A 12533-nucleotide genomic window follows, 5' to 3' on the forward strand; every position below is an offset into this window, starting at 1 on the left:
TACAGACAGTTCTGGGTGTACTCTGATGCTTTTGTAAATATGTTCCTATAAAAGGGTTTCATCTTCAGGAAATTCATGGAAAAGACTCTGACAAGTACAGGTTTCTGGTACCTGACTGTACTGCTGAACTGAATGAATAAGCATTTTCAGAACTCTAATGAAAAACTGATGAGCTCATAAAAGTGCTAACAAAAGATCAAGATGAAAAAAAAAAATTAATTACATGGGACTGAGTGAACTGATGAGGACGAGTATAATTTTTGTGACTTTCTGGTTGAATTTTAAAAAAGAAAAAATCCCACAAGAACTCAGAGGCAAAGAATATACAAATCAATTTTCACTGCAAAGTAAAGGAGCTGTTGCAGTGGAGGATTACTGGACTAAATGTCAATATTATGACATAGTATGAGTGTGTTTCATGTTTGGTAATTGCAATCATTGTTGCTTTTGTTGTGGTGATCCATGTACAATGCTTGGTGTCAGTCTATTTATCTCTTGTAAAAAAAAAAAAAAAAAAAAAAAAAAAAATAAAGACATTGTTCTGTCAAAGTCCCTGCCTGACATTCATCTTTTCATTCAGCAAGTAGTTGGTGAGCACCTGTCAGGCCTTGTTTAGGTGCTGCTACATAAGCCCCAGCTCTTGTGGGACTTATGTCCAGTGGGATGAGACTGACCATACATTGTATGTTAGATGTGATTGGTGGGCAAGAAAAAATAAGCAGGGTAAAGGAGATAGAACAGTGGGACAAAACCTGCTACTAAGTAGGATGCTATGGTAGGGTGACATCTGGGCAGAGGCTCAAGTCAAGGGAGGGACAAACCATGTAGCCATCTGGAGGCAGAGTGCTCAGGTAGAACAGTGCAAAGACCCTGAGGCAGGATCCCCTTTGGGAAACATTGTTGAAACTGTCAATGTGAAATAAACTATAGTGTCTATAGATAAGCCCCGTGGCTGGTCCTGGGCAGGAAGCACAGCAGGTACTTACAGTTCTCAGAAACCAGCATTGCCCATCTGGCTAAGGGTGCAGAGTCCCCAGAAAGGAAACAGGCCTGGAGCTGGCAGTCTGCAGGCCCCAAGGCTTCTTCTCTAGGAGTGAGGTAGTAAACCTGAGCTGAGGACAGATGCTCCATTCTCTGAGGAGCTGTAGAACAAGTTTATGGAATATAGAATTGCTATGTCCTGGCACTACGCCATCTTCACTTTTAGGAGTGGGCCGATGAGAACAAATGCTGTGGGTTTCAGACAGGATATGGAGATCTTCAGTCCCAGAGACTCTTGGTCGGGCAGGAAGGGATGGTCTGTTTCCCTTCTGGCCGCCTCTTATTGGGTGGCATACCTCTGCACAGGACATTTATAGCTCAGAGATGTCCACGCAGCCTGCTAGTTGGACCAGCTTGCCTAGTTATCAACCATATCCTCTCCAGCTCTCTACTTCAGTGACTCATTCCAGGTAATGAAAACAGACTGCTGCTGGCAATGGAGTAGCTTATGGCAGACCAATGCCTGATGAGGACTCAAGGAACTGGCCATAATTCAGAAGGCATCTGCTTGTAGGACTGGAGCACTACCCTGGCACCCGCAGCTCAGAGGGGAGCTTGAAGAGGTGAGTCCTATTTCCTGCACTGGCTTCTCCCTTTGGGGCTGGGCAGGGGCAGGTGCTCAGAGGCAGAGAAGCCAGAGGAGCTCTGCGTAATCTTGTGGGACTGGGGAGACTGAGCTGGGGGTTTGGGCCTGCTGAGGCGGTGGGACCTGAGGGCCAAGATCCCTGAGAGGAAGGAGGCCAGAGAAGCAGAAAGTGGCTAAAAAAGCAGAGCTGGCTTTTTGGCAGTTTCATGATTCTAGGGAAGAGTTCAGAGCCTGCCAAGGAGGAATGGCCCTAAGAAATACCAGGCTCTCAGCTTGGACCTTTGGGGACCACAGGTAGATTGGACTTTACAAGGACTGTGGAATGAGTTTAGCGTTAGCTGAGCCCTGGAGTGGCTTGAGGTGGCCTTCCCCTCTGCTGCCCACCCTGGAGGGAGACACCATCCTGATCCTCAACCATTCTGTCACACACAGTGCCTGACACTCTGTCAAGTTACTAGGCACACTGAGAAACAGGATGGGGGGAGTGGGGGGGAAGAGTGACAGACCCACAGGAGGTAAGATATTGGAGTTAGCAGACATGGACTTTAAAATACCTGACTAACATATTGAAATAGGTAAGATGGAGAGTTTCACAGAGAATTAGAATTCATAAAAGATTAAATGAAAATTCAAAGTGCAGTAACTGAAATTTAAAATTCAGTAGGTGGATTTAAAAGTAGATGAGAGACAGCTGAAGAAAGGACTAGTGAACTGGAAGATAGATCAATAGAAAATATCTCTGCAAACCCCACCATGACCAGCTCGCACTATCCTGTGAGCTTCCTTGTCCTGGGCCCTCTGAGCCCTTCTGTAGACCCGTTGGGCAGTGGCGGGGGGGCCTGCTGAGGAAACTCTTTGTGCTTGGGAGAGACTGAGGGGGCTTGGGAATTTGGGGATTGCTCTCCATTGCAGCCTTGTTGGAAACATTACCAGCACATTGGGAGTCTAGTCATTGGAGCTCCATGACTCTAGTGAAATCTTTAAGGGTCTTAGGCAACAGGAACATGAGCTTGTTTGTGCTCATGGGCTCAGGCTAAAGGTATGCTAATCTCTCCAACATACACCTTAGAAAATGCCTTTGGTGGGACGGGGAACCAAGGGAGGCTTGTCTGTGATTTGCAAGGGGCGTGCACATTGCTACTCAGGCTCGTGGACCATGGAACCCGAGTGCTCCCTGTTCCACTGACATGATGGGCACTGGCGTAGCTGGGGGTGAGGGAGCAGGGTCGGGGCTGTGCTGAGCTTGACCTTGAAACTGTTGTGGATTGTAGCAGTTCACACGCATGTTCTGAGAAATTTTCCATCCTGGGTTAATGATTTCCTTATAATGAACAGAAATAAATTCAAGAGGGATGGTGAGCTAAGGTGGGGTCATGGGCCAAGGCCAGTGGCTGAGCTGAGAGATGACTGCTGACCTGCACAGGCTGTCTAACGTGGATTAAAGCAATGTCACAGCAAAGACATCGGCCTTTTATCTCAAGTAAAAGATGGAAGCTCCTTTGTCCTCTAAAATGCTCTGTCTTGGGGCCAGCAAACACCCCTTTTGAGGGGAGAGGAGGAATCCAGGTCAAATCTGGGTGAGGGAGGACACAACAGCCACTGGCTCCTGGGAGCTTCTGGTCAGCTCAGGCCAAGTGCCCAGAAGCCACTTGGACGCCCTGCAGTGTCCCCTGTGCTTCAGGAGAGGAAGCCATGCTGGGTTCTCTCTGGAGGGTCCATGAGGAAGGGACGTTCTCTCACATGGGAGGTTGCGGGGCAGGAGGTGAGAAACAGGTGAGCACAGAGCCTTCTACCTTCCAGGCATTGTTGTAGGCCTGGTCAGTTGCATGGACGAGATAGACAAGGTCCCTGCTCCTGTGCAGATTGTCTTCTAGTCCAGAGGCCGCCTTCAACCGGTGTAAGCAAGTAAGAGCAAACACTAAAACAAGGAAAACAAGTGATAAGGGTCATGGAAAAGATGACATTGGGACCACGCTGGTGGCAGGGTTGGGTTGGGGAGAGGGCAGCCTCCCTGAAGAGGTGATGGTGAGCTGAACTGGAATGACAGGGTGGGTAGCTCTGCGCGCAAAGCGGCGCCCTGAGCTGGCATCGCACAAGTCCTGGTAGGCCCCGGCTTTCCTCGTAAGGACAATGAGAAACCGATGACAGATTTTTTTAAAAAATTATTTATTTATTTATTTGTTTGGCTTCATTGGGTCTTAGCTGCGGCACACAGGAACTTCGTTGCGGCATGTGGGGTCTTTAGTTGCGGCATGTGGGATCTAGCTCCCTGACCAGGGATTGAACCCAGGCCCCTTGCATTGGGAGCATGGAGTCTTAGCCACTGGACCACCAGGGAAGTCCCCCGATGACAGATTTTAAGCAGGAGAAAAAGGTGATCTGATTGCACATTTGCAAGATGTGCTGCGTGCTGTGTGGATACTTGGATTGTGGGGAGAGTTTCTGGGAGCAGGGAGACCAATGGGTGGATTTGCTTGTGTTCAGCGAAGGACAGGTGTCACAGCTGCAGAACCAGAGGGGACTGTAGACTCAGGATGCATTTGGGGTGGGGCTGAGGGAAAGCAGGGACCCAAATGAGCCTCAGGTATCTGAGCATCTGGGTGGAGGCAGGGCCATAGTGGGAGGGGGGCATACCCACTGTGTATGTCAGATCTAGAGGTTCCCAAACTCGCAGTTCAGAGCACCTCTAGTTAAGGTTCAATAATTATTTTAAGGGACTCATAGGCCAAAAGAAGTACCTAACAGTTCCATTTTTAAATACATAAGTCCAAACAAGTTAAGTATTGATATCCTGGCAACTTACAGTAGATATTTGGAAAATAATGTAAACTTAAAATTTTTTTCATTTCATTTTTTTTTTTAATAAATTTATTTTTATTTATTTATTTCTTATTTCTGGCTGTGTTGGGTCTTCGTTGCTGCGCGTGGGCTTTCTCCAGTTGCAGCGAGCGGGGGCCGCTCCTGGTTGTGGTGCGCGGGCTTCTCACTGCGGTGGCCTCTCTCGTTGCGGAGCACGGGCTCTAGAGCGTGCAGGCTTCAGTAGATGTGGCACGTGGGCTCAGCAGCTGTGGCTTGTGGGCTTTAGAGGGCAGGCTCAGTAGATGTGGCTCACGGGCTTAGTTGCTCCGTGGCACGTGGGATCCTCCCAGACCAGGGCTCGAACCCGTGTCCCCCGCATTGGCAGGCGGATTCCTAATCACCGCGCCACCAGGGAAGCCCCTTCACTTCATTTTTAAGTAACTGTAATTATGGGTGGAACGTGTGCCTGTCGGCTCTTCTTGAATCTTGGAATCAGATTGGACACTGCCACCCTTGTTGCTTTTTCCACATTGATTCTTACACAGTAATTGCTTTTTCAGTAACTGCCAGAAACCTAGCTTTGCAGACATGAAATAGCGGAAGGGAGTGTAGCAAGGTATGATGTTGAAACCATGAGGTGTTCAGAGATGTTTATTAGTATCACCGTTTTCCTCAAAAGTAAAAGGCATCCTGCTGTGCCTGCAAGTTCACTGTGGGCTGGGGGTTCTTCAGTGCATTGTTTAGAAACTGCAGCTCTGTGCCCTTCCCTTTTCCCTCTGGGTCTGTGGACGTCCTCTCTCCTGGGCCACATGTTGGTGTGCAAGTCACTCCCCCCCACCAATTCTTTGGGATGGCTCACTGGGTCTTGTGGCACTCACTGTTGCCCTCACAGCCCAACAGCCTGCACATGGCAAATGTCCCTTTGAAGCTATTGTGTTCCCAGCTTCGGTGCTTAGAGGATTTTTTTCTTTATCCTTTGATTTTATTTATTTACTTACTTATTTATTTATTTTTTATAAATTTATTTATTTATTTATTTATGGCTGAGTTGGGTCTTTGTTGCTGTGCACGGGCTTTCTCTAGTTGCAGCTAGCGGGGGCTACTCTTTGTTGCGGTGTGCGGACTTCTCATTGCGGTGGCTTCTCTTGTTGCAGAGCATGGGCTCTAGGCGTGCGGGCTTCAGTAGTTGTGGCTCGCAGGCTCTAGAGCACAGGCTCAGTAGTTGTGGCGCACGGGCTTAGTTGCTCTGTGGCATGTGGAATCTTCCTGAACCAGGGCTCAAACCCGTGTCCTCTGCATTGGCAGGCGAATTCTTAACCACTGCGCCACCAGGGAAGCCCTATCCTTCGATTTAAAACGCCTCAGAACTCAAGACCTGACTCCAACTTAATTACTTCAGTGTGATGCGTCATTTCCCCTTCCTGTGTCTGAACAGGTTTAGTTTAACTAAAGAGGGTGGCAGACTCTCAGGGTTGATGTAAAAATAGCTCACCCTGATCAGAGAAAGCCGTCTGCTGTCTGCACCCATTTCCCTGCTGATGTGACATTGAAAAATGCCAGCAGCACTGGGCTTCCTCCCTTCCCTGGCACCCATTCTGTCTCTGCTGTGGAGCCTGGCGCAGGAGGAGTGTACCCCTGACTCTGCCATTGGTGTTGGGTTTGGCCCTGTCACTTGCTAAGACCAAAAGAATGTGGGCAGAAGTAGCAACATGCAAATTTTGAGCCTAAGCTTTTGGAGGCATCATGTATTTCTGTTCACCTCTCTGGAAGTTTCCACCTTCCACCATGTTAGAAGAGCCATACCCTGGCTAGCTGAAGCCCCTTCAGCCCAGTGCCTACCCCCACAGAGGGAGGCCCAGGGAGCAGAGCCCTCCCAGCTAACCTACAGACCTGTGAGCATGAGAAAAAAAATGCATACTGCCATACGTATTGAATTCCGGGGTCGCTTGTTACACAGCAACAGCTGACTGATACAAATGGAGAAGAGGTCCATGAGGGAAAGTTAAAAGGGTGATGGAAATATAACAGCTGAGAAGGTTACTGGTCTTAGGGATAAGATGAATTTTTAAGATGTGAAATGATTCTTCTGTAGAATAATGTTATGTCTATTGATCCTTAAGACAAACCTAAGAGGAAAGCAGTGACAGTTTTATCCCCATTTTATAGATGAAGACATTGAGGTTCAAAGTGGTTGAAGGTGCGGTGGGTGAGCCTGGTCTAGGCCCCAAATCCCTGACTCCTGGGCCAGGCTCTTACCGGCTGTGCTGCCTGCCTCTCTTGTGGGCCCGACTTAGAGCAACCAATATGGCAGCAGAGCTTGGCACTTCGTGCAAGTGAGGCCACCGTTGGGACCTTTCTTCTGACAGGTTGGGGAGGGAGGGCACCTCCCAGAGAAGGGGCAGCATTTGGTTGAGAGGGGGACAGGGGTGCCAACAGACAGGTGCCCGTGTCCCACATGCTGAAAACTGGGGGGTCTGGGTGTCTTCTGTGTGAGCCATGGCTTTGCCGCCTACTGGTTTGCTCTCATGCTCCCCTCAAAAGGTCTGGCAACTGTGTGTCCAGGAAAGATACCTATGGAAGAAAAGTGTCAAGGCACCTACACTGAATACATTGATGGTCTTGCCTGGTGGTTGGGGTCTGGATTTTGACACACTTGAAGCCTCGGGGATTTTAAACAGGAGAGTCAGCAATCAAACCTTTGCAAAAGGCTGCAGTGGGGCTTCTGGCAGCTTGAGGGCCAGGCCACGTGACCCCATGTTGTAGATGCCATATCAGGGTACACACGAGCTGACTGGCATTCCTACTGACTGCTGGAGCTGTCCGTCAGCATGTTCTCATTACTTCAGGGGGTTCTGGTCTTGTTGAAGTTGGTTTACTTTCTGAGTTGTTTTTAATCCCTCTGTGTCCTACTTCATGACCAGCTGACCACATCCATGGCACTTTGATTTTGACCTTGGCTCCTGCTGACTGCTCCCCTCAGGCCCCTCCTGCTCCCTGACCCCCAGTCCCCCGTAGCCCTACACTCCCCTTTATACTGCAAGACCCTTCCTTTCCAGGGAGGGACCCAGCCTTCCCAGTTGCAGGGCTGTCCTTGGAGACCACAACCCCCAACCCCAAAATGGGGCAGAGCCCCCATGGATGGGGTGATGGGCTGAATAATACCCCCCAAAATATATCCATGTCTTAATCCCTGCAAACTATTAACTTCACACGGCAAAAAAGGATCTCAAGATGGGGAGACAGTCCTGGATTATCTGGGAGGACCCTAAACTCAATAACCTATATCTTTGAGGGGGGAGAATCGACACAGAAGAGAAGGCAATGTAATGATGGAGGCAGAGACTGAAGTGATGCAGCCATAAGCCAAGGAACACCAGGAGCCTCCAGAAGCTGAAGAGGCAGGAAGGGTCTCCCCCAGCGCCTCCAGAGCGTGTGCAGCCCTGCCACACCTTGTTTCAGCTCAGTGAAATGGATTTTGGACTCTGGGCTCTAAGATTATTAGAGAATAAGTTTCTGTAATTTTAAGCCACCAAGTTTGTGCTGACTTGTTACAGCAGCCACAGGTAATGAATACAAATGGGAAAGCCAAGGATTCCAAATGAAATGACTGGACCCAAGGCCTGGCACAGACCCTCAGCTGCTGCCTGACAGTGTCCTTATGACCCGGCCACTCCTGTCACCTGCGCATGAAATGCACAGGCTCTCCACAAGAAGGCTTCCTGCTGCCTTGCTGGCAAGTGAGGTGGACTCTGCGGCCCCTGTCCCTCCTTGGTGCCCAGTGCCCGCAGCCCTGCAGCCCCCGATGCTGCATCTCATGTGCGCCCTGTTGAGAGCCCCGACTCCTGGCCAGGGTGCTTGCAGCCCTCACGACTGAAGGATTAGGAAGCAGGGGTTGGAGTTGGTGAGAGATGGGGTCCTGGGAGAGCAGCCACCATGGGCTCCATTTGCAACATGGAATGTCTGGCTTTGGCTGCTGGCTCCAAGGTCACCTCAAGTCCTGCAGCCAGGAGTAGCCAGCGCATCTGCTCCCCACCCCTGGGAGAGCAACTTGGGCAAAGGACACAGAGCCTTTGGCTGTATTTTTTTTTTTTTTTTTTTTTTGACTTTTTAAAACCAAGTGCAAGTATCAGGTGCTCTTTATAGCAGCAAGGACCTGTACCTCTTGAAATAAACACATGCCAGCTACCCACCTGCTGGGAAAGCCACACAGGCAGCGCTATTGTTCTTTGTCCTCCAGGTGATACCCTGGGAAAGGTCACAGCTGCCTAAACCTTTAAAACTCCAGGTGGGACGAACATTTCCTGTGTGAGGATTTGGAGCTGCAGCAGCTCACAGTTGTGTTTCTTAACACTTTGTGAATTTTTTCTTAAAGCAGCGAAAGGAGAAAATTGGTACTGAAGAGTATCAATTCTTGATTCTTGGCAGAATTCCTGTTGTCTTTGTGAAAGTCAAGTTTCAGGTGAGTGTGCCTGGTGCCCCAAGGGCTGTGTGACCCGTGGCCTGTGGAAGGTGGGTACCAGGCCCAGAAGCCCCGTGGAGTCCCTCTTGGTGACCGTGGCCACCCTGGGAAGAGCCCTGGCCAATCCCGGAGGGGAGGGCGGCTGGAGCGGGGAGGGCGGTGAGCTGGTGCCCCACCCACAGCGCCAGGGGCTTACTAGGCTGGCGACCCTCACAGGGGCTCATCTGCTGGCAGGTGAGGAGTGAGAAGATCCAGTGCCTGTTACTTGGTGCTTGGTGTCTGGCTCTCTGCACGCTGGTGAGAGGGCTCAGAGGCTCATCCTGGCCTGCTTGGCATAGCCCACAAAGACAGGGTTTACTCAGCCTTGGGCTCTACCAGCTCTGCCCAGCTGGACTCAGGGAGGCCAGGGTGCTGAGTCTGCCACCCTCAGGCCCACATGTGAACATTTCTCCTGCTTCAGAATGAGGGGTGCCAGGCTGATGGGGGTGCTGTTCGCCCTGGCTGGCCTGCTGCAGCAGGCCCTGTCCCTGAGAATAGCAGCCTTCAACATCCGGACTTTTGGGGAGACCAAGATGTCCAATGCTACCCTCTCCAACTACATTGTGCAGGTAAATCCAGGCTGGCCTGTCCCCAGGGGACTCAGGGTGGGGGAAGGGGAGGGCCCTCTAACAGGCCCTGGGAACCCTGGGCCAGTGGTCAGTCCTGAGGGTGATCAGCAGTGGTGGTGATTGGGGGAGGGGATTGAAAGCCTCTGGTCTCAGCCCACCTGTCAAGGGGCAGGTCCTTGTCACTGCTGTGCCGTCCACGGCTGGAGGTGGTGGGATGTCTGGCACGTCCCAGGCAAGTCACAGGCCAAGCCGTGACAGGAAGGTGTCTGGGAGGAGCAGGTCGGCCCTGTGACTCACAGCAGGCAGGCTCGGATGCCTCAGTCTCCACCCAGCCTGCCCCGCTTAGCAGTACTGTGGCCTTGTCCCCAGATCCTGAATCGCTATGATATCGCCCTCGTCCAGGAGGTCAGAGACAACCACCTGACGGCCGTAGGCAGGCTGCTGGACAAACTCAACCAGTGGGTGACAGACAGTGGGGTCCCGGGAGGCGTGGATGGGAGAGGGTATGCCACTTCAGCCAGGCCCCAGAGATAGGGATGTGGGCAGGAGCCCTGCTATAGATGTGTAGGTGGCAGGAGGGTCCCCAGGGACTCCCCCCGCCCCCCCGCCCCACCTCCGACCGGGACATTTGTTTCCTCAATCCAGGGATGACCCAAACACCTATCACTATGTGGTCAGTGAGCCGCTGGGACGCAACAGCTATAAGGAGCGCTACCTGTTCCTGTTCAGGTAGATTGGGTCACCTCCTCAGAGGGTGCCGACTGGAGGCTGGGGTGTGGTCTAGAGAGCCTGTGAGCCCCTCCCCTCCGGGTGTGGGGGCGAGAACTGGGGCCACAGAGCAGGGCCCTGAGCTGGCCTCACAGCCTGTGCAGAGGCAGGGGAACATGGCAGGAGCTCCGGGCCAGTGGGTCTGTGCGGTGCTAAGGCCGGGCCCCCTGCCCACCTGGACATGGCAGAAAGTGACTTTACCAAGACAAGGTGGCGCCCTGGCCCAAGGCTAACTGCCCTCTGGCCCGGCCTTCTGCAGACCCGACCAGGTTTCCATGCTGGACAACTACCAGTACGATGATGGCTGTGAGCCCTGTGGGAATGACAGCTTCAGCCGAGAGCCAGCTGTGGTCAAGTTCTCCTCCCCCTTCACACGTGAGTGCCCCGCCCAGCCCTTCCCAAGACACCTGGAAAGCTGTCTCGTGCTGCAGCCCACACCCTTTGCGCTTTGGTCTTACATTGGAGTTACTTAGGAAAACGTCCACCCTCGAGGACTGGCTCAGGTGTCCTCCACCCCAGCCCGACTCATGGCTGAGCCCAGCCCACACCGGCTCAGTGTGACTCGTTTCCACAGAGATCAAGGAGTTTGCCATTGTTCCGCTGCATGCGGCCCCATCGGATGCGGTGGCTGAGATCGACTCTCTCTATGATGTCTACCTGGATGTCTGGCAGAAGTGGGACTTGGAGGTGAGGCAACCACCCCTCCATCCCCAGCATTGGGCTCTGGGGCCCCCATTCTGCCCTGGGCTAACCAGTGTGTGTCTCCTGGTAGGACATCATGTTGATGGGTGATTTCAATGCTGGCTGCAGCTACGTGACCCCCTCGCAATGGTCATCCATCCGCCTGCACAAGAGCCCCCCCTTCCAGTGGCTGATTCCTGACACTGCCGACACCACCGTTACATCCACGCACTGTGCCTATGACAGGTGAGCAGGGCCCGGGCCCACACTGAGCCCCCAGGCAGGGATGAGGGAGCCTCCATGACCAGCTTCAGAAATGGTTCCCAAGCCCTGTGACACGCACCCTCCTGAGCTTCACTCGGGCCACTTAGGAAATGGAATGAAAAGAGCGGCATTTCTTAGTTTGGGGGTGAAGCACATTTAGGGATAACACTACACTGGCAGGTATGTAAGTTGGTCAGTGGTGTGCAGTTTGGAGGCCTAGGTTGCTCAGCTCAGTGTGTTGGGGTGACAGCGAGGAGCTGGGGGGACATGCTGGGATCCGAGGTGTAAGTAAGTGCACAGAGCTAGACAGTGGGCTGAAGGGGGCCTTCTCTTGTGTCTGATGCTGCAGGATCGTGGTTGCAGGACCTCTGCTCCAAGGTGCTGTGGTTCCCAACTCAGCCGCTCCCTTTGACTTCCAAGCTGCATACGGACTGAGTGACCAGACCGTAAGTGTCCTGGTCACGTAGCTCTAATAGGGGCCTGGGACACAGGAACATAGGCCTGGACCCACTGCTTTTTTCATTGACTTGAAAGAGCCACTTGTCTGTGGCCCTGGGCGCCTCTTGGTCTCCTTTTCCCAGGCCCAAATCCCGACTGGCCTCAGGAGCATGAGTGCAGGGTACTAGATGTCTGGGCGTCCCTGTGCTCATGGCTGTCTCCCCACAGGCCCTAGCCATCAGCGACCATTACCCAGTGGAGGTGACACTGAAGAGAGCCTGACGTGAGTGAGGCCTGGCCGGCGACCTCCGCTCTGCAGCCTGTCGCCAAGAACTGAGACGACACAGCCAAAGGCTGGGGACGGAGTTTAGGAAACCAGTGCCTGGTCCTGAGTGCCCCTGCCCCTCCCCACCACCGTGGCAGCTGGAATTAGAGGAAGGGGACGGAAGGTAGGCTTTTCCTCACTGTACCCACTTCCATTGTAAGCTTGGAGGTTGTGTCACCAGAGCACCCCACCTTCTCAGTCTGGACAAAAAGTCTAAGAAATACCTTTTAAGTAAATAAAGCTCAAAACCAGGTGTTCTCATCGGCAGCATCCAGTCCTTCCTGTGTCATCGTCCCCATTCCCCCCCCCCACCATGACTGGTCTCAGGCTGCCTTGTCCCACGGTTCCATCTGTCCCCTCTCCTGCAGCCCTAACAAACACTGCAGGAGGACCTGGGGCTTTCACAGCTGTCAGTGTCGGTCCAGGGCCTTGATGAGCAGGTGGTTCAGGCGGCTGACCATGGGTCGGGGGTCGTCGATGAGCCCTGCTGTGATCATGGCATTCTCGTAGATCTGAAAGGCAAGGCAGCACCTCGTTGTTAGTGGGAGGGTGAGCGAGGCCTGG

General features: G+C 52.4%; 2 protein-coding genes across 11 annotated transcripts in view; one reads left to right on the forward strand and one right to left on the reverse strand.

Moving 5' to 3' along the window:
- Positions 1 to 12533, forward strand: part of DNASE1 (deoxyribonuclease 1) — a 36731-nt gene that overhangs the window by 16432 nt on the left and 7766 nt on the right. For 3 of the 10 annotated variants that reach the window (XR_009703364.1, XR_009703366.1, XR_009703365.1), the window contains exons 3-12: positions 1452 to 1604; positions 8799 to 8885; positions 9346 to 9493; positions 9863 to 9951; positions 10139 to 10222; positions 10521 to 10636; positions 10836 to 10948; positions 11034 to 11188; positions 11556 to 11652; positions 11873 to 12093. Coding sequence is in view for 7 of the 10 variants with exons in the window: in XM_061209260.1 (XP_061065243.1) it covers positions 9347 to 9493; positions 9863 to 9951; positions 10139 to 10222; positions 10521 to 10636; positions 10836 to 10948; positions 11034 to 11188; positions 11556 to 11652; positions 11873 to 11926 (855 nt within the window). In the remaining 3 variants the exon portion in view is untranslated. The other 7 variants (XM_061209260.1, XM_061209261.1, XM_061209264.1 and 4 more) reach the window with 6 other exon arrangements.
- Positions 12182 to 12533, reverse strand: part of TRAP1 (TNF receptor associated protein 1) — a 53137-nt gene continuing 52785 nt past the window's right edge. The window contains exon 18 of the mRNA XM_061209259.1: positions 12182 to 12481. Within this exon, the coding sequence (XP_061065242.1) occupies positions 12380 to 12481 (102 nt within the window). The 3' untranslated portion in view covers positions 12182 to 12379. The remainder of the gene's footprint in view (positions 12482 to 12533) is intronic.

The sequence above is a fragment of the Eubalaena glacialis genome, chromosome 13, assembly GCF_028564815.1.
Source record: "Eubalaena glacialis isolate mEubGla1 chromosome 13, mEubGla1.1.hap2.+ XY, whole genome shotgun sequence".
NCBI classification, from domain to species: domain Eukaryota; kingdom Metazoa; phylum Chordata; class Mammalia; order Artiodactyla; family Balaenidae; genus Eubalaena; species Eubalaena glacialis.